Source organism: Mercenaria mercenaria, chromosome 14 (genome assembly GCF_021730395.1).
Source record: "Mercenaria mercenaria strain notata chromosome 14, MADL_Memer_1, whole genome shotgun sequence".
In the NCBI taxonomy this organism is placed as follows: Eukaryota; Metazoa; Mollusca; class Bivalvia; order Venerida; family Veneridae; genus Mercenaria; species Mercenaria mercenaria.
In genome coordinates, this window is record NC_069374.1 from 67569211 (window position 1) to 67592939 (window position 23729).

General features: G+C 34.8%; 1 protein-coding gene across 1 annotated transcript; it reads right to left on the reverse strand.

Moving 5' to 3' along the window:
• Positions 1 to 1674: 1674 nt before the first annotated feature.
• Positions 1675 to 12325, reverse strand: LOC123528351 (leucine-rich repeat-containing G-protein coupled receptor 4-like). The gene is made up of 3 exons (XM_053522786.1): positions 12189 to 12325; positions 4294 to 4354; positions 1675 to 4045 (listed from the first exon to the last, which is right to left on the reverse strand). Exons 2-3 carry the CDS (start codon positions 4306 to 4308, stop codon positions 2669 to 2671), a joined length of 1392 nt encoding a protein of 463 aa, XP_053378761.1. The 5' UTR covers positions 4309 to 4354; positions 12189 to 12325; the 3' UTR covers positions 1675 to 2668.
• Between the last annotated feature and the right edge of the window lie 11404 nt (positions 12326 to 23729).

The window sequence follows — 23729 nt, forward strand, 5'->3', positions numbered from 1 at the left end:
ATTCTCTTAACGTCTGCTCTGTGTTCTCATGCTCCCCTAGACGGGCCTCTTCAATATTTGCGAATATGAGATTATTTCTCATGGATTGGGACTGTACGTAAATGAGGTCATCTCTGAGTGCACTATTTTCTTTTTCTATGGAAATTAGCTTATCATTTGCTAGACCGAGGCTAAAATCTGTACTCTCTACCTTCTCTTCAACCGTTGTCAGCCTCTCATTTGATTTTTTATTTTGCTCTTGAACACAAGACCAAATTTTATTTAGCTCTTTTTCAAAATTACCCACTTTCTTCTCTAAATTATCAAGTTTATTCAGTCTCTTTTCTACACCACATATATGCTCATCTATTCTCTTCAAATATTTCAATAAATCAGAATTTGAAGGGGAATTGTTCATATTATCGTCATTGTCTACACTTTTGGTTTGCTGGTTGGACGGAGATGCCATATTTCGATCTATGTCATGCTCTACAGAGAATAAATTGTTCAAACTTGAATTGCTGATGCTACTGTCATAAAAACCCTCAGACTCATCAAAGCTGTTAAATAATACAGTATTTGCTTCTTTTAAAACGCTACTCACACAAACCTGTTCGGGAGTGCTGGTGTACCTTCCCGCCTTTTGTCCATTGTCATTGTTTATACTACTGTCACTTATTTTCCTTTTATTTGCCTTATTTCGCTGCTTTTTACCCATCGATCATTCATATACTCCAACAAAAATACTTTTTTATCACATTGTCATATATTTCCAGTATTTTAGTATATTTTGAATGAACTTTATTCCGAAATTTTTAAAATATTTTCTCACAGGCGAAAATACCTGTCATGGCATGGTTCAACAGGTTTATAGATTTCCGGCTTGGGGATTGTATAACAGGTTTATGGTATGCCGGCTTGAATTTAGTCCGACCGGCAAGACGACCTCTAATATAGATAACTATTATTTCAGCAATTTCATTACTGTAGTCGAGATGTTCACACTTTATTGATGAACCCTTTGTCTATCAGTCTTTTCTATTCATGTGCGTATCATGTCGAATCCTATAGCAGCAATCTTCGAAAAACAGCAATTATTTTCTTATTTCTGAACGAATCACAGGAGTGTGCACTCACTTTCGTAGTAAGATCATTTCCCATCCATTGATCATGGTTTCGAATAAAATTTTGTTACAAAGATTTTTTTTGGAATGTTTAATGCGAAGGAAAGCTCTTTAAAATAAACCATCGGTGCGGACACATGTGCACTTTGAATGATACTGGTTAAAGTTTGCCTTCAATATAAAGTTAATTTAGGGATATCAAAATACTCGTAAATCTAAATTAATGATATTCTAAATTTATTTTGTGATATATCTAATATATATTTATGGACGAGGCGAAACGTTTCAGAAGAAAAATATTGATAGAAAATTCGTCAATCGCCATGATAGACATTGCGGTGGAAAATTCAGTACTAATAAAGAAATCAGAAACTTCGGTATTAAGTACATGAATCATCCAATAACTAATCTATACACACATACATGCATACACGTACAAACGAACGGAAACAAAAACTAACGCACGCACACAACCGCTCGGCCATTTAGGCCCCTGTCATCTATAAAACTATTTTTTTTAATGACATGATTTCATTAACAAAACAGAAACATAATAACTACATTTTCAAATATTTATTTGAATTAGAATTGATATATGGTACATGCATATCAAAAACCCAACATCGGACTGTCAACTAAAAGACAGAGTGTTCGTCACAAATTTACCAATGCTGGACTTTCAAGGAAAAGATTCAAGAAAGATTCAAATACGATTAAAGGCATTTTTACAATATATACATATAATTATGGATTTATCTAAATTTTAAGTGAATTGCTGGAGTATATCAGTGAAATAAAATTGATATTTCCACTACCTTGAAATAAAGAAAATATCAATTTTGTAAGTGATATTCCTGAATTTTCACCATTACGATATTTATACGTCACTGCAAAGGGACACAAGCAAAATGATCACGAAATCTTGTTGAAGTATATTTTGCAAAGATATATATATTATCTATAAGATAGTGATGGTGAAAATTCAGAAACATCCCTTATCAATTTTACTCTAGAACACCACAATTGACATTTTCATTCTAAAATATTGCTTAAAGTGTATACACAGTGAAATATAGTATGATACAAAAATCAAAATAAAGTGTTCCCAAATGATAATTAACAAAACAAGAATAGTTAAAATTAACATTTGCTAAAATGTCTTACATTCGCGGTGTCTGCACGTATTAGCGGGTAATAATCTTTAAGAATATTTTAACAGTATTGCAGTTATTTGGTAAAAAACTCAATGAGAATATGTCAGTCATAACGCAACGAAATTTGATTGAAATTTTCATATTTCAATTTAGAAGACCATAGAATTAATTTGCGTATTATTTTAATGGAAAATCTGATAAAAATATCAAACGAAAATGAAAAAAACGCAGACAATAAATTCTTTGACAAATACAGGAATATGAATAATAAGTTTTGTTTTCATAAAACATTGAAAACAATGCACATTTTTTCTCCACTCATTTAAATGTTCATTAATTAATCGGTCTATGCTTATAATACTGAAATATGTGTGCGTTTGCAAAAGTAAAAGTTGACTGAAGTAGAATACATTATGGACATTGCTGTAACGAGGACATGATGAAACTTTGAATTTTAACACCGGAGTAAGCACATTCTCCATCAAAATTCCGAACAGCTATTGCATTCCAACCTTTCAGATATGACATTTCACATGTGCATGGAATAGGATCTGTTGTCCTTAAATCAAAATAAGACAAATTTTGCAAAGACATTACTGCAGAAGGGATGCTTTTGAGGCTTGTTCCAGATAGATCTACTGTTGTGAGTGCATTGTTATTTTTAAAGGCATGAGTCGAGATGTACTTGATAGGATTGTATCGTAAATAAAGTGTACCAAGATGGACCAACCCGCTTAGATCATGATCTTCAACAGAAGAAATGTCATTGTATGACAAATCAAGACTTGTAAGACCTTGCAACTTGTTTAATGCATCAGGGATTCTTTTAAATCTATTGCCACCAAGATTTATATCAGACAAGACATTATTTGTCGGAATCTTTTCAGATTCTAAAATTTCAAGAGCATTTTGATAAAGCTGCAGACTAGTTAAGGAAGGAAAAATATGAAATACATCAGGAAATTTTGTGAGCTTATTGTACCCCATATCTAAATTGTTGACTTTGTTTAATGTTTTAGTACAATGATCGAAAATTGAAGTGCTGTTTTCGTTTAGTCCAGTGAAAAAGTTTAAAGATAAGGATTGTAAGTTTGAGAGATGACATACGGCGTCTGGAATCGTTTCAAAATTGGCCGCGTACTGCATGTTAAGCATTGTGAGTGAATGTTCAAAGCCTTGGAATGCTTCGGAAGAAAGATGTGTGAAGTTTATATTGGAAACAATTAAAGCCTTCAAGTTGTGTAATAATCTTAGCTCATTTGGCCAAGATGAAAACTCATTTAAATCAAAATTCAATCTTTGAAGAGTACTACTAATTTTCGACTGAGTTAATACATCCAGAGAGTTTAGAGGATTGCCCTTCATGTACAAGTTTGCGAGAGAAGGAAGGTTATATACAGCCATCGGTATACTAGATAAATTATTATTTTGTAGATCGAGTGCATAGGTAACATTTTCAATTCCACTGAAAGCATATCTATCGATTGTTGATATCTTGTTGGACTGGAGTTGAAAACGGATAGATGTAGCGTTAATAGTACTCAGGTTTTTGAAAGCATAATTTGGAATTGTGGTCAAATGGTTGCTATACAAATGGGCATATAATATCGACACATGTTTGTCAGCCTTCAAGAAGTGTGGTATTGTATTGAGACTTTTGCCGTTGCAGTTAATAAACGCATACGAAGATCCAGACCCTGAACATGTACACGGTGCCGGTGCTAGGCAGCTATTACCCAGCAGGAATGCTTCGCAGTTAAATGATATTGTAGCAGCAATACTGAAAATCTGAAATGATAAATATAACATCTCAATTGCATATGTTTATTTGAACAGACTTCCGGTGTTATTGGATTTATTGGAAACATTCCAAATAATCCTTGCAGTCATTGAAAAAAAGACAAAAAAAAAACACAAAAAAAACAAAACAAAACCGAATATGTGCACATTTCAAGTTAGTCATTATGTATATTGTGTGGTCTCTTAACAAAGACTCAAAGGTTATTTCATAGCATACTTATTACATTGGTACTTACCGCTATGAACTGCATTTTCAAACCAATGTGCCACAGAGTTGTTTGAGCTTTACTTCTTTAACTGAAACACGTAAAAAAATATTGATCTTATATGTAACCTATTTTTACACAGTGTTTAGGTGAAATTAGTGCGAAACATACATAATATACGTATAGACAAAGTACTTCTACTACTACACCAGCCACTACTACTAGATATCTACCACTACTACTATTACTACTACTACTACTACAACCTGTATCACTACTTCTTCTACATTAGTAATACTACTGCTATCACTACCACAACCACAACTTCCACTACTGCTACTACTATTCCCCTCATAACTTCCACTTTCACTACTACTACCACCACCACCACTATTGCTACTAATACTGCCATTTCTATTACTACTACGAATTCTACCACTTTCACTCACTACTATTATCACTACTAGTGGTACTATTACTACTATAACGGCTGCTGCTGCTACTTCGAATTCTATAGCTACTGCTCCTCATACTACTTCTACTGCTGGTACTAAAACTACTACTACTACTACTGCTGCTACTACTACTACTGCTTCTACTACTTCTTATACTACTGCTGCTGCTGCTGCTACTGCTACTACTACTTATATTACTACTATTACTACTACTGCTACTACTACCACTACTACTACTGCTGCTGCTGCTACTACTACTACTACTTCTGCTGCTCTACTACTACTACTGCTACCACCACTACTACTACTGCTGCTCCTACTACTACTTCTACTACTACTACTACTACTACTACTTCTACTGCTACTACAACTACTACTAACTGTTACTACTACTACTACTACTGCTACTACTACTTCTACTGCTGCAACTACTGCTGCTATTATTACTACTACTACCTTCTACTACTATAACTGATAGTACTACTACTACTACTGCTGCTGTTTCTGCTACTTCTACTAGTGCCCGCCCGCTTAGCTCAGTAGGTAGAGTGTTGGTCTACGGATCACGGGGTCGTGAGTTCGATCCTCGGGCGGGGTGTATGTTCTCCGTGACTATTTGATAAACGACACTGCGTCTGAAATCATTAGTCCTCCACCACTGATTCATGTGGGGAAGTTGGCAGTTACTTGCGGAGAACAGGTTTGTACTGGTACAGAATCCAGGAACACTGGTTAGGTTAACTGCCCGCCGTTACATGACTGAAATACTGTTGAAAAACGGCGTTAAACCCAAAACAAACAAACAAACAAACTTCTACTAGTTCTACAGCTGCTACCACTGCTACTATTGCTCCTCCTCCTCCTACTACTACTACTACCACTACTACTACTTCTACTACTCTGCTGCAGCTACTACTAGTAGTAGTACTACTACTGCTACTGCTATTCTGCTACTGCTACTGCGACTGCCACTACCATTGCAACTGCCGTAGTTATTGGCCAACATGTTTATACAGTAAAACTACCAACTGGCATTATTACACAGTGTAAGACACAGAACTGTTTATAATTGCTATTAATTAATATTGAAATGTTTGTATAACTGAAACGCACTGAAATAAATCTGACATTAAATATTTTTAACATTAATTTTTCTATTTCTTGCCTTCTTTGGCTTTGAAACAATAAGTAAAACAATAAACTTATGCAAGGTATACTCAAAGGAATTGGCCATTTTGTTGCGAATGTCAACGTGTACCTTAACCCAACGCGTCACAAAAGACGAAAATACACGGATTAGACTAAGGTGTACCAGTACTAAATAAAGGGCCTACCAAACAGTTTGCTATATCATACAAGTAGCCTATTTTCTACATGTCCGTAGTACTTTTTCTCACTTAAGATTAACAGGTTAGTTAAATCTATTTAATAAAAGTTTCTAAGAAACTAAATTTATTAATTATCTCCCAGACTTCTCAGTCCTTTACGGTACTTTAATTCCGTGAGGTTTATTATTGTAATGGAGACGTAAACATTTTCCGAGGCGCAGATAAAAGACTGGCTCTGTTTCATGGTTGATAAATTATTAATTATTTCTGTATTTACTAACTACTACTATTACTACAACTACTGCTTCCACTTCTTCTTATAATACTATTACCATCACCACCACGGCCACTACTAGTACTACTAACTCCTCCTCCTCCTACTCCTACTAGAGATTTTCAGCTTTCTTCGACGCGTTCTGCGGACTGCGGACTTACAATATGGGTTTTCTCAAACTTTTATGTTAGTATGTTATGCGAAACGTCAAATTTAGCACCCGGTGCTAATGCCGTAGTACTGTTAACACAATTTCTATTTGAAATATCATATAAAGAAGACAATAATTATGTCATGCTACAAAATTTAGTTATTTCCATTTTATGCATTAACAGTGTGGCCGCATCTTTAAAGAAACTTTTAGTTTTTAGTTTGTTAATAAATATACTTAAAGACTAAATCTTTGGACTATCATATTTATGGACAAGGAGCTAGAGCGTTAGCGTGCAAAGATACAATACCATGCGGTCGCACGTCGTATTGTATCATTTGTTTCAAACCATATAGATTCAGTTTTGTACTGTACTGAATTCATTCTCTCTTTCTGGTCACCTTATCATGATAAACATTATGGTTTCAGTATGAAATTTTTAAACCGATATAGGCCTTGGTAGCTTTTGAGGTCACACATGAGATAAAGTTGGGATTATTTTGAAAGGAGACACTCTTCCAAATCTGATATCAGACTATAACAGTACGAAGTGGCTTTTTCTTTTGCATCATTGTTCTCTTCATATACATAACAATTTCAGGATATTTTCGCAAAACTATGTTAATGTATCGGAGTTTGAAAGGTGCATATATGCGAATTACGTGTGTGTTTAGACAAAGTGTTAAACGAAATCATTCTAGACACTGAATTCATTCAGATATTCATTCTACAATTATCTAATATTAGTGAAAAACATATCTTTATAATCTATAACAAATAAAAGACGGACGTTAATTTAATTCATTATCTTTTTTTTTTCTCAATCATATTTAGCACAGCGTTTAATTCTTACCCTGCTACTAAGATAAGTTACTTTAGAGATCGAAATCAAACACACGGATACAAATTAAAACCAATGTTACAAATGATTTTCAATGCGTATATATGAACATGTTAAAGTGCTATCGTAGAACCGTGGCTCCAAAACGTCGCATGTCGAGTCAGTCGAGTTGTATTATACCGTCGTTGGGTGATAATGGTAATGCAAAATCGCCAAAAGAGGGCTAGACGGGCTCAACAGCATATGGATAAAGAACGTTGATGAGCCCGTCTGGCCCTCAACAGACGAAAGGTGTCTCAGTTTCAAAACAAAATGTTAAAACATACGGATATTTGAAGAGCATGCTATAAACGAGTATAAATGCACCAGAATATTTAATACTGAGTCTTGAGACATCATGCGGTGCCATTTTTGTTAAAACATGCAAAGAACTTGTTTCTAACAAAGAAAATAAAATCGGAGCATTTGAAAATTGCGATAACGTCTGTTCAATGTAGCGTGCACACTGTAAATATATTTTCAAACATATGTATTGAATTAGGAGAGACCTATATTTTAATGGATGATTTCACAATACACTGAATTTTAAATGAAAGCAATAGTGTCTACATATATAGGTAAAAGATATATATATATATATACCATAAATATGTTTTCTTTCCTGCGAACCCATAAATATTTTGAGAAAACACCTACATCTGTAAGTACGCAGTCCGCTGTCCGTAGTCCGCGTCGAAGTAATTTGAAAATCTCTATTACTACCGCTGCTGCTACTACTACTACTACTACTACTACTACTACTATTACTACTACTGCTACTACTACCATCACCACTTCAACTACCACCACCACCACTACTACTATTACTACTACAACTAATACTACAATCGCCAAAACTGCCACTATTACTTCTAGATGTACCTCCACCATTTCCCCCACTACTGCTTCTACTACTACCACTACTACCAACAACACCACTAACGCTACAACTACTTCTACTATTACCACTACGTCTACTACTATCATTACTACCACCACTTCCACTAGTACTACAATTACTGCTATTACTACTACTTCTACAACAACTTACACTACTACCGATACTTCTATTTCTACTACTACTACTACTATTACTACTACTACTACTTCTACTACTGCCACCACTTTCACTTCTACTTCTACTCCCCCCCCCTACCACTACTACTACCACAACTATAACTACTACTTCCACCACCACCACCACTAGTAATACTACTACTATTTACTTTCACAACCACCACTTCCACTATCACAGAAATAACAACAACACCACTAACGCTACAACTACTTCTACTATTACCACTACGTCTACTACTATCATTACTACCACCACTTCCACTAGTACTACAATTACTGCTATTACTACTACTTCTACAACAACTTACACTACTACCGATACTTCTATTTCTACTACTACTACTACTATTACTACTACTACTACTTCTACTACTGCCACCACTTTCACTTCTACTTCTACTCCCCCCCCCTACCACTACTACTACCACAACTATAACTACTACTTCCACCACCACCACCACTAGTAATACTACTACTATTTACTTTCACAACCACCACTTCCACTATCACAGAAATAACTTCTACCATCACTTTAAATACTACCTCTATTACTACTTAAACAACTACACTTTCTACCATCACCATCACCTTCACTACTACTATTATCACCACCACCACTTCCACTACTACTACTACTACTACCACTATTATTACCACTACTTCCGCCACCACCACCACTACTACTACTACCACTACTACTTCCACTACCACCACCACCACCACTTTCACTACTTCTAATAAGTGGTGGTGGTAGTAGTAGTAGTATTAATTGTAGTAGTGGAAATGGCGGTGGTAGAAGTAGTGGTAGTAGTACTAGAGGAAGTGGTGAAAGTTTAGAAGTAGTACTAGTTTAAGTTGTAAAGTGGTTGTAGTTAAATGATGGTAGAAGTAGTATATTGCTACCAAAAACACAACTCCAACTACTGCTACTACTACTACTATACTACTGCTTCTACTATTCTACTAACTACTAACGATGACGACTACAACGACGACCACGACCACCACACCATTACTACTACGAATACTACTACTACGAATACTACAACTACTACGAATACTACAACTACTACGGATACTACTACAACTACTACTACGACTACTGCTACTGCTACTACTACTACTAATACTACTACTACTGCGACGACGACGACTACTACTACTACTACTACTACTACTACTACTACTAGGTATACTACTACTACTACGACTACTAGGAATACTACTCTTTGACAGAAAATGGTAACAAAACTACTTTATCTGACTAGTATATTTATTTTGTTGGGTGTAACGTCGTACCGACACAATGGTATGTTACATGGCTACTTTTCAGCCTTTCATGGCGAAGGATGAACAAATGAGGCATTCCATGCATAATGTAATGATGCACCTATGTAGAAATACCGACCTTCCATAAGCCTGCCGGGTGACTAAATCACATGAAATAACTCTACACACTAAAGTGAGCTTTTTCCCCCTAAGCGTTGAGTGATCAGTGATTCGAATTGAATATTTTTAACCACTCGAAAAGGGATGTCCTAAACCTTGAGAATTAGAATATTTTCTGGTTGTTTAGAAAGTAACTGATTGTTCTAATTTGTATAAGGGTATATCTAATGGATGGTGATAAAGGTGCTATATCACTATTCTAAATATTGATTTTTGAAGTATCTTAGCAAATTCACATTAAAGAAATTCTTTTCCCAAATTATATAAGCATATTCTTGATAACAGATAGTATTTTCTTCCAACTAGTTATGATACATGTAGACGGAGATAAAGAAAACACTTAACTATTTGAGCACATTCGTTACAATTACTATGTTTAAATATTTTCTCCGAATTACTTGAGAAAAATCTTTATTATAGGTTTGAGTAAAGATGCCACTTAATCGGAAACCATGTGAACCCTTTTACGATAGCTTTTGGTAACAAGAGCTGTCGGACGACCATTCAACAGCCTTGTCAATTGAATGAATACAAAAGTCGAAAAAGGGGCATCATTTTGTAAAAATGGGAAAAAGGGTTATGGAACCTTCACAGTGCTTATCAGCTCATAAAGTGAACAAGTGCGTGAAGTTTCAATCCTTTCCAATAAGTGGATAATGAAATACCAGCTTACATACAAAAACTTAACCAAAAACTGCTAACTCGAAAAAGGGACATAATTTTGAAAAAATTGCAAACTAGAGTTATGGGACCTACACAGTACATGTCAGATCATGACAGTGAACATGTGTGTGAAGTTTCAATCCATTCCCATTAGTGTGTACTGAGATACCAGCTTACACACAAAACCTTAACCAAGAATTTCTAAGTGGAAAAGGGGGCATAATTTTGTAAAAAATCAAAATAGAGTTATGGAACCTGTGCAATGTAGGTCAGTTTATCACAGTGAATAAGTGTGTGAAGTTTCAATCCATTCCCACAAGTGGTTACTGAGATACCAGCTTACATACAAAACCTTAACCAAATCGGGACGCCGACGCCGACGTGGACGCCGACGCCGACGCCGACGCATGGGTGAGTCCAATAGCTCTACTATTCTATGAATAGTCGAGCTAAAACATGACTTCTATGAACTATATGATCACATTCCTGTAGACAGCCGGCACAGTACTTACGCTGAACTGTTTGAACTAATTCATTTTCATCTCATAATGATAAACTAGGGCGCAAAGCTTCCAATCTGACTAAAGTACTTGATCTTCTAAACGAAGATCTGAGAACGACCCATTCACATTCGTCTTCTGTATATTTTGGATTTCCATTATTGCTATTTTTATGTTATCCAATCAGGCGACTTGTTCGATTGTCAAAGAGTAAGAAAAATATGCAGTTATTCCAGGACTCGAACCCGGGACCCCTCGCTTACAAAGCAAGTGGCCTACCGACTGAGCTAACCGGCTTTCTGATACATTACGACATAAGAATTGTAAATATCAAAAGTCAATGCTAGAGGTAGATTTGCAAGATGTTGTAAGCTAGGCTCTGATTGGCTAGTGAAAGGGCCGTCAGAACGAGGCAATGAATAGGTCGTTTTCAGATCCTATGCGTAGCGTAATAGGAGATGTACTTTAGTCAGATTGCAAAGCTTCAAAGCTAGCACTTATAGTTTTTAAGAAAACACATATCGAAACAAAAATCTTAACCAACGGCGACGCCGACGGTCAAGTGATAATAAACTTCGCAGATTAAATAAAATGATTAAGACAAGCTAAAAAATGACATACATGTACAGTAAAGTTCATCACGGAATATTTCCTAGAGTATATTCGCTGGCATTCCATTCATACGCTTTAAATGAAGGCTTAATTTGTTATCAGCTGGTACAGCAATCAGAAAAGAGCGGTGGTCCAGTGGTTAAGGCGGCGGCCGCTCAACTAGGAGGTCGTGGGTTGGACCCCTGGCGGTCACGAAATGTAAATTGTATAATCTGTTTTACTGCTTCAAGTACGTTCTCTAAGTAATTGCATTTGAAACAAAAGCAAGATCAAACAATTAAGGTACATTGTATTTTGTATTTTTCAGTGACTTTGTATTTGTAAAAATAAGCATGGATTTCGCTAAACTGTGATCTATATTTGTTATTTGTCATTTTTAATTTATCGGTCGAAATCGGAATTTCAGAAGTCTACTGGAATGAAACTGTCAAATATGCCCTATAAACAAAAATAAAGAAATAAACTTGAGTCAACTTTATATAGAGTTTGGGCTTAATGATGCCTTTGCTTCATAAACAAAATATTAAAATATTTACCTGATAACTGTTTATGAAACGTCTGCGTGTCGATTGTATCGCAAAATAAAATCTCATAATCTTGCTGATTGCCAGTTTTATAGGCATCTGTTTATCTAATTTTAATTTCCTACGGCCCATTATATGCTAACATTTAAATCGTGACTTTCGTGTTCTTAATTCATACATTAAGCAATATTGGTCCTTGACTGGTCAAAATTAAAGATGATATATAGGTCAGTATCAACAGCTTGTCTCATGACCGAATTTCAGATATATAAACTAGAATCTAGGCAGGTCCGGAATCGGTCTAGACCAAACTATAATTCTAGTTTGGTCTAGGCAAACCTAAATTTCTTGTTTGGTCTTGACCGATTCCAGATCTGCCTAGACCAAACTAGAGTTCTAGTTTGGCTAGACCAATTCTGGAGCTGCCTAGGCCAAACTGGAATATTTCTTATGAACTTAAAAAATATTTGTAATAGATGAAAATCAATGTTCTGGTTTCCCAAAATATTATCATCAATTCCTTTTGAAGATAAACTTGTTTTTGTTTTTTCTTGTTTTGGGTTTAACGCCGTTTTCAACAGTATTTCAGTCATGTATTGTCCGTAAGTATTGATCTGGCACTCATTAATCTTCGCCAATATTTTCGGAGGATTTCGTAAATTTACGCAGTACTTAGTATTTGTGTCCTGCAAATATCTATATTATCAAAGTAACATATACAGTTAAGCAACGGCACGGTGGCGTAGTGGTAAGATGTCTGACTTCCACGCTCGTTACCACGGGTTCGAAAGCAACTTAGAACATTTTTTATGTAATGTTATCGTTACATGTTTTATTTTTACATTATTTTATGTGTCATACATTATAAAGTTTAATTGTTTTCTCTTGTAGTATTTATTTTCATGAACGCTGGTGACAAGTAATTTGTCTTTTTATCTAACATACTTTTAGAACAATTTTTATTTCATTTTCTTACAACGGGTAGATATGATAACTTTAATGAATAAAACATAAATATCACGATTTATTACATACTCGTTTCTATTCCCCGTTAAATTACAGTGGTCCCGGAAACGTCAATATTTTTCCATACACTGACGCCTGAATTTCATGTCGGGCGCGTGACGTAACTCAGTTTATGTTGTTGCACTATTTTTTTAGCTCACCTGAGCAATGTGAGTTTTTGTGATCGCTCGATGTCCAGCGTCCGTCGTCTGTCTGTCTGTGTGTCTGTCAACAGACAGATTGTGTATGCGATAGAGGCTGTATTTTTCAATTGATCTTCATGATATTTAGTCAGAATGATAACCTTGTTAAAATCTAGGCCGAGTTTGAAAATGGGTCATCTGGGGTCAAAAACTAGGTCACTAGGTCAAATCAAAGAAAAACCTTGTGTATGCGATAGAGGCTGTATTTTCAATTGATCTTCATGAATTTTGGTCAAAATAATTACCTTGATGAAATCTAGGCAAGTTTGAAAATGGGTCTTATAGAGTCAAAAACTAGGTCTCTTGGTCATATCAAAGAAAAACTTTGTGTATGCGATAGAGGATGTATTTTTCAATTGATCTTCACGAAATTTGGTTGGAGTAATTGTCTTGATAAAGTCTAGGTCGAATTTGAATATGGGTCATGTGAGGTCAAAAACTAGGTCACTAGGTCAAATTATAGAAAAATCTTGTGTATGCGATAGAGACTGTATTTTTCAATTGATCTTAATAAAATTTGGTCAGAATGATTGCCTTGATAAAATCTATGTCATGTTCGAATATAGGTTATCTGGGATCAAAAACTAGGTCATTAGGACATTTCAGAGAAAAACCTTGTGTATGCGATAGAAGCTGTATTTTTCAATTGATCTTCATGAAATTTGGTCGAAATAGTTGCCTTGATAAAGTCTAGATCAAATTTGAATATGGGTCATCTGAGGTCAAAAACTAGGTCACTAGGTCAAATCAGAGACAAACCTTGTGTATGAGATAGAGGCTATATTTTTCAATTGATCTTCATGAAATTTTGTCTTAATGCTTGCCTTGATTAAATCTAGGTCAAGTTCGAATATGGTTCATCTGGGTTCAGAAGCTAGGTCACTAGGTCATATCTAAGAAAATACTTGTTTAAACTCAAGATACCACATTTTTTGTCCAATCTTAATGAAAATTGGCCAAAATATTTGTTTCCATGAAATCACTAGGTCAAACATGTGTACACCGTTATGGTGTGTTTCTCAGGTGAGAGACCTAGGGCCATCTTGGCCCTCTCGTTTTTTCTTAAGTTCAGTATTCTCAATCCTATTCAGGCTATTGGACAAATTTATGATATTTACATTATATTTATACGTGTAGATGCGTATGTTATAAAAAGGTTATTATCTTTAGCTAATAACCTATAAATGTTTGATCAAATAAGTGGTACGTTTGAATATACAATTTGGGAAAAAAGATATGATCAGACATAGGACTCGAACCCACAATCCTTATATTGGCAGCTAAACGCTTTGTCCGCACAGCTACCTGCACATGCGACAGTATATCACTTAAAAATTATATGTATATAATGTATATATCGCTATTTATGTTCGGAAACCGAAAATTAATTTACGGAGATATACGGAATATTCATGAGTGCCAGGTCAATACTTACGGACAATAACGGCGGGCAGTTAACCTAACCAATGTTTCTGGATTCTGTACCAGTACAAACCTGTTCTCCGCAAGTAACTGCTAACTTCCTCACATGAATCAGAGGTGGAGGACTAATGATTTCAGACACAATGTCGTTTATAAAATAGTCACGGAGAACATACGCCCTGCCCGAGGATCGAACTCACGACCAACGCTCTACCTACTGAGCTAAGTCGGCTGGCTGATAAACTGTTTAATAGTAACAATTATAAAGGTATGCCTTTCATTTTAATCTTCTGTATTTAATGCTGAAGTGAATGTTTAATATTGGTTATTGGTAAAAGTATTTTATCAATAAAATGCCATACTAGTAATAATATATTTTTTTTAAAATCTAAAACTGAACAATATGGTCTGTTTTCCATCTATTAGGATAAAATGAATTATATAATTTGCCCAAAAGAAACAAAAATACAAACTATACATCACCATTGGTGCCCCTGTGAGGTGAAAACTAGCGTCTATTAATACATTAATTCTTAAACAAGAAAATTCCAGTTTGTCCAAGTCAGATACGGAATCGGTCTAGCCAAACTAGAATTCTAGTTTGGTCTAGGCAGATCCGGAATCGGTCTTTACCAAAGTAGAATTCTAGTTTGGTCTAGACCAATTCCGGATCTGTCTAGATTCCACTTTTGCCTACGACAGATATATATATGTATGCCGCCATGCTCGCACTTAAAGGATAGTGATATTTTTTATTTCAGAAAGATTGAGATACCAGTTTGTTTGTTTTGAGTTTAACGCCATTTTTCAACAATATTTCAGTCATGTAACGGCGGGCAGTTAACGTAACCAGTGTTCCTGGATTCTGTACCAGTACAAACCTGTTCTCTGGAAGTAACTGCCAACTTCCCAACATGAATCAGAGATGAGGACTAATGATTTCAAACACATTTTCGTTTATCAAATAGTCACGGAGAACATACGCCCCGCCCGAGGATCAACGCTCTACCTACTGAGCTAAGAGACCAGAGCTGCAATAGATAAGCTACCAGAGTCATATCATTGCATACTGACTGAACTGAATCGAGTATTCTTAAACAGTATACTCAATTATTTTTATTTCAATTGCGTTATCGTGCATTTCAGTTCAAATTTCTAAACAATGAATTCATTTGCAATTTTAACTAATTGCAATTTACTTTCCGATTTCTCTTCTTTGGGAAGCATCCCTCGTAGACAACTATTTCCCCTTACAAATTCATCTGTCAAAAACATTTTATTCTTCCGTCTGTCGAAAGTTTTTTAAAATTTTTAGTGTTTTAGTGTTGCATATTTTTTAGAACGTAATATTCAACGAAATATTTGTAAAAAGCATAGTAAATATCGTCGACGGAATCTATTTTGTTAGTTAGTCCTCAAAACTGTTTTGAGCTTTAAAACTTTCATTTGTCAATCAAGTGCAATAATTTGTAACACTGTTTTCAGAATGACACGCTATGGAGATCCTTCTGTTTGCTATGTGTCCGTGGATATGAAAACGTTGTTCCTGAACAACAGAGTCCTGACATATTTGCATTATTTTAAACATTCGTGTCTTCCTATTTTCAGCCAGAGCAAGAAAGATTACACGTCTTGCACAACTGAAGTCTAAGCATAACAGAATAATCTTTGTAGACAATCGTTCTTAAACAATTTTGTCTTGATTTTCCTTTAAATATAATGGTCAAATATCATTCACCACGAAAAACATAAGTTTCTTTCCATTTCCAAAATGTGTTTGTGATTAAGTTTTAACTCAACGTCAAAAAAAAAAAAAAAAAAAAAAAAAAAAAACGATTTTGATATTTTCCATGGAACAAACTTAGATTCATTCTGGACATTAAAATCATTATATCTGACTTTCTATATAAAACTTTGGCAGCAACTATTTCCTATAAAATTTTGAATTTGTTTTTTGAAAGGAAAATTCACAGGTCGTTCAACACGAGAAAAAACGAAAATGTTGCACGTTCGGTTTGATTGAGCCTGTTCATGGACGGTGGTGAAAATGCATGCTACTGTCCACGCCCTCTAACCCCAGGTTGAGCAGAACTAAACAATTTAGAGGCATCCGCGGATGTGTTCATACGGCGACACATAAAGCCAAATTCTGGATTTGTAAGATGATACAATAAGATTTCAAAGATGTATACGTGCATATTTGAAATGGGGCAAAGTCTTTGGTTAATTGCCACTATTAGTTCATAAAAAGTGTTTGATGCTTTATACAAAGGTAAGCTTCTTTGAAAATAGGCATTTCTGTCTAATATTACGTGTGCGTCGATTGTCAACGTTCTATGTTTTAGAAAATATCGAAGTTCTTTTTCAAATGTATTCTTTCGTTAACTTTGTTTTGGTTTCACTTTCAGTTTGTATTTTGCAATGTTTTGAAATGAACATGTTTTGTATAACATTCAATACCGGGTGAACTTTCCTTTATTTGTAGAATTTGCAGGACTGGAAACACGGCTCTTTTAATTTGTTTTAGAATCCTTGTAATTGTTTAAATATATTTGTGGACTAGGTCACTAGAATTTTAGAGTTCTACAATAATAAAAAAATGCTGTTTTAACTCGCTCTTTTTCTTCACCAGTTTTGACAATATTATGACAAAATATCTATTTTCATAACGTTAAAGGCCACAAATTGTTTTCCAATAGACTTCCATTGTTACACTGTGTCGTGAACGGTGTTCCATCAATCTAAACGTATATGTAAGATCAGTTTTTTTTCAAGAACTACCGTAGTTTCCCCATAAAAGCATAGACAAAAACGTACGAATAGGGATACTTTTGAGTATTTTCCTCGTAAAAGAAGGAATCCACTGTTTACATCGTAGGCATAGTGGGAATAGTTTTTTTATTAATCTGTTTTGTCAGTACTCACCACATGCTGTAATTGTGTTAATATGTATAATCAAAGAACTACAAGGTAGTGAAAAATATTGCCTATTTGTAAAATCTCACCCTGACATCATTTATGTAACTGAACACTATATTAAATGCGTGTACTTTGAAGACACGATTTCTTCACCAATGATTATTTTTGAATTTATATAGATCTTCATGTAAAATCTGTTTCAAGTTAGATATTTCATAAGGTCAGATAATTTACTGAGCATTCATGCGTTCTTTATCTAGCATATTTGCACTGTACATTATTCATTGGGTTATAACTATAAATGCATCATATACATACACCAAACCTTGTATGGAAATTCTTATTTTGGTGTTGAGTGTTGTGTACCTGTGTGTCTATGACCTTGAGCTTGAAGTGATTGACAGATGGACTCAGTAAAGCCATTTTCTTGCTGTAAACTATGGCTGGATTTTATCAGAATGTTACGTTACATTACAGACGGCAAAAGAGTTTGCCTTTCCAAGCGGAGTTCCAGCGCCGTGGGAGACACATGGTGGCGAGGATGTAGCTATATATGCACAGGGACCATTGGCTCAATTGATCCACGGAGTTCAAAAGCAGAATTAAATCGCCCGAGTAATGGCTTACTAGGCATGTACTGAACCATATCAGGGAGACGATTGTGATATGGAAACAAGAAACGCAGACACAAGTTCTGCAAATAGATAAGTAAACACTTACTGTTAACAATATATTATTAAGAGCAGAAATTCTTTAGTTGATTTCGATTTGTTAATTAAAGCGACTCGTCCGCATGTTTTAGGCGAATATTTTGTCTTTAAAAATCTTTAAAATGTGGGTACCGTCAAAATGACGAGAGGTTCAAGCTTCTTGACACATAATTTTTACATAACACATAAATATTTTGCAGAAGGCAATACTTTTGAAATAATGGAGAAAGGCATCATTCTTGTTACGGTTTTACCAATACCTATCATTTATTTTTAATCATTTTTTCATTGTTATACATACATTATACGCTTAACATGGTGGAAATGAATATGCATCGCCAACGTTATGGTTTCGTCTGCTTATACTGGACCATATCGGAGAGTTGATTGTAACCGGGTACTAAGGAAATAGTTCCGCACCTCTTACTCATTCACACGCCTAGGAATAGTGTAATTTTGATTTCATTAATTTCATTCTTTTGCCCTTGATGTTCGTTCATCTGTGATTGTACCAAATGCATTCTCTCATTACGTATATCATGTTGTATATTATAGCCAGTTAATACTGTTTCTCAGGGCAGGTCTGGTCGATTCTATGCAGTATCATTATATATAAAATAACATACTTTTAACATATTTTAATTTGTGTGATATTATTAACAAATATCTATGTACATCTAAATAAATAAATTTGTATGATTGAAGAATGGGATATACACTTCTCTATTGTTTTTATGTAACTGGGGAAAGATTTACAGAATCGCTTAGCCCAGAATATAAGATTCTGTCACTAGTGGCAGGTGCAGATGGGTATATCCGGCTCAAGGGTAACTGCTTTTGGTGGTAATTAGACTCTGTCAAGTTACCGCTTAAACAGTTACCCGAGAGCCGGATATTTCCATTTGCACCTACCAACAGTGATTGTATCTTTTCCTTGCATGCCGTATTCAACAAATAATAGTGAAAATAAATTTAAAGAAAAAGATTCCTTGTAGGACTTTTTCTTAAAGTAGCGTATTAACAAAGCGCGGGAACTTTACGTCCGTAAACAAGAAGTACGTCATGACGTTACAAAGACAAAAACAACGTAATAGTTCCGGTTTTGTTTTAAGATCTGCAGTGAAACGTTATGCTTTCCTCGTAAAATAACGCTTTTGAATCGAAAAATATGTTATAAGGAACAAAGAGTTGTCAGGGTATTTGACATTTATCCTGTTTTACGTAAAAATTAAACTATTATACAAATGTAGTTCGTTATACGTCATTTACAGCACGAGAGTCATTACACCCCGGGGTGTAAGATGGGGTTTTCCGGCACCAGTTACATCACCAGAAATCCCAGTCTGGTATGCAAGTATAAAACAATGTTGAAGGTTTCTTGTGCAATATCTGTGAATTTTCCATTTTCTGTTTCATAAAAATGAAAAATAGATGCTGCATATTCCTGTTGCTTATCATCGACAAATATTGTTTACAGTACAATAATACTTTGAATAAGGTATTCGTATACGGTCAGAAAAGACCCAGAGGGCATACGCGCTAAATCTAAGTTGTTGTTTAACCATTACCGAGAAAAGAGAACCAGATGAGTAAAATTTCATCTTTGTGTTTTCCTAAACCACAACAACAATATGACTTTATATGTTATAGGAAATGCGTTACTATTATGCTACTCCGATGAAAATGAGATAGAATGTGTTTAGAGTTCCGATTTCTAAATTGTATTTCAAAATATGTTTAAAACATGTTTAGGTATCAGGTCAATTACCTGGACATTTTCCGCTTGGTTAGTAAAAACAGTATTTATTTCGAAAACTGCACATATAACAATATACATGTTTTTTGTCTATAAATGGCTTAGAAAACAAGTTTACAAAAACCAATTTAAATTCTTCCCCATTAGGAAATGTTTGCACAAATATAATTATATATTAACAACATGGTCGTATAACGTATGCAGATAAAATACGAATTTGAAATCTTATATGATGGTGAGATTTGAAGTGACAATAAATGCCTAGTAATAGATAAACTGCACTTGGTAGATACGTATCAACGCACTTTGCTGACAAGATGAAGTTTCAACTTTGACGAACAGGGTGATTTCTTTAGGTGATGGGTGCTCGTTACCAAACAAGTGGTTATTAAGCGCCTACAGGTATGGAATATCGATGAGGATCCGCTGGTGTAATCGTAGATAGTTTTTGAAAGCTAAAACTTTCGACCGATCCACAAGAACACAATGGTAACTCAATAATGAACCTTCTCTACAAATCATGATTTAAAGAACTGCTTTGATTGACCAAGAAATTTTTAGTTGGGAAGGTCGGTTTTTTCAGATTCTTTCTTTCAATCAATTCACAGCCAATTAATATACAAACAGGGAAAATTGAGGTTACAATACGACAGAAATTATTTTTTCAAATCTACACAACTTATTTGAAAAGCTAAACATTTTTTGAAAATGAATATATGCATTTTGATAGAATATCTGATTGCCGTACTAAAGATTCAAAAACGATTTGGGCCCGAGAAAATTAATGTGATAGATCAGTCAGGATCTGTGAACAAACTTTTTTTCAAGAATGCACTGGCTTTGGCTCTAGATCTAAAATATTTACCTAAACACACTGATAACAAATGGTTTGAAAACTTTATCTGAACAATATTTCTATGTTTAATCCAAATATTTTCAATTTGAATCCCTGTGGCCGTGCACGTCTTACAAGTCGGGCTTTGTTCTTTTCACTGTATAATTTGAACAATCGTAGAACGTGCCTACTTCACCTACCGGCATATCGAAGGCCATGTGTGGCACTAACACAGACACTCCAGATTTAAAACAAATCATGAACAACGCCATAATTCCTGACTTTTTGAGTTTGTGTCATCAGCTACATGTATTACGAACAAGTGATTACGAACGCATGGATTCCGATCAATATCACTTTGACGCATTAAAACAGCGATAAAACCTGTTTACCGTTATCATTCCGGACCGCGTAAACAGAAAAAAACATTTTTCGGCGATTTTTATGTACGTGAGGGCGGGTGATATTTTTCTTTTTCTAGTTCCGACGAACGACAAATCAATTTGGTATGGACTTATGATGGAGCCTTTCAGGAACGCGAGCCGAGACATAAGACCAATAAGATGAGAAAGTTCTATATTGGATCCACTGGCGCCTAGATAATGGTAAGATGAAAACTATTGCAGTAATGGAACTAATAGTGTCAAGAAGGAACAAACTGTAGAAAGATCGCGGGGCCAAACCCTGTCAGTCGCTTTGGATAGGTCACAAAACACAGCCCAAACTTCTTTTCTTTTATCAAGAGCATAGCATATAAGACAGATGGTTAATTGTTGAGTCGTCTTTCACAGCGCCTGACTGATTTTGTGTTAAGAAGTTGTTTATGATTAAGTGATTGTAAACGATATTTATATTACGCAGCGTTCCATGAGTTACCCGATACAGCTAAGGGGTGATTTATTTCTGTTTAACATGCAATATTATTTTGAAGTTGTAAAATTAAAAACACGACATCCATTTATAGCAAAGTCTTGTATGCAACTTTTTTTATTAACAAATACTATTTATCAAATTATCAAGGCCTTCGAGTGGTAGTGGTTTGTTGCCTGAATTATCACGATTCAGAGTTCCGAGTTCAGATGCGTAGGAACTGAACTCGACGAAGGCATAAATATCCAAGCATTTGAACTCTGAACAGTGGTTTATAGACGATAAATAACAAGGTCGTGATTGTTTTCATTCTTAAATTCTCGCTGAAATAGTTTGATAAGAAATATGCCGGACTTTCCTTATTCAAGAAGTAATGAATCGGACATCATGTGTCGATTTGACGTCATAATGCTCTCCTGCCGGTCCGCGCATCAACCATTTTTATCGCAGAATATACAAAGCTTGACCTTTGTTAAACTGGTAATCAAATCGAGCCATGTCTGAATATTCATTAAATCCGATACTTAAATTCATTTAATGCAAACAATTATTAATTCGACCATTTTGATTAGCTACATTATCGAAAAACCCTTTCATCAGTTTTTTTATTCATGCGGGCATTATGCAAAATCTGATAGCAGTAATATTCGAAAAGCAGAGATAAATTTTCTGAACGATACATATAAGTTTGTGCGCTCATTTTTAGTTAGATTATTCTCTAACCGTTGACCATGGTTTCGATGAAAAGTTGTTTTCAAAATTCTTGATACGGAATATCTTTCCTTGGAATTTTAAAGTTTAAATCATTTGCTATGGTGCATGTGTAACCATTGCCTTAAATACACATATCTAAGTACCGGAGGCTTTATTCAAAGGTGCATTAGGCTGTTAAGTAAGGTTTGCATATGTATGAACAACAGAAAAATAATCTACAAGCCGCATTAGTGACACTATTTACGGACAACAGAGCTATGTATTATAAAAGACGGAAAAAGATGGAAAACAGCTTAACACAAAACAAGGGAAATTGTATTATGTGGAGTTCTTAAGTTATTCGTAAAAGTTCGGTGTGCACGATTATATTTTATATCCTTATATCCTTAACCCATTTATGATATTCTTTAAGGATATCTCAAAATATTTGATTTTATGATGTTCTAATCTAGATTTATGAATATCAAATTTATACACAACTTTTCTATTGACAATGTACCATTTTGTTCTTCTTTAATGATTTCACAAGATCGATTGTAAGATATCCAAAAATAGTCGTTATTTTCTGGATATGAATGAAGATATCTAAAATTCATGTAATAATACTATCAATGATGTTTATGGATATCAGAAGTATCCTTACGTCTTAATCAATGATATCTTAAATTCATTTGAGATATCAGATATTCCTCCTAAATAAGGGGTAATTTGACAGAAAATTCGTATTAAGCATTCATCGCTGACAATGTTAGACATTTCTGGGAATAATTAGGTACTAATAAAGAATTCAGGAGCTTTCTTAGTAAGTACATGATACATCCAATAACGATACACACGCATGCTGACAATAACTTGTACACTTATTATACTTTGGCTAAAACGTAACAGGGAACAGTTACAAAATTATGTTACTGGACAAGTTGTACACATCTGGCCCATATCCGTCCATATATATTACATTTCATGTATAAATATTTCGTAAAAGAATCGGACAGATCACGATATGAATACACTAAACAAAACAGAAACATACTACATACATTCTAGTGAATTTATTTGAAGCAACATTGATATATGGTACATGTAGATCACAAATCCAACATGGATATATTTATAGCA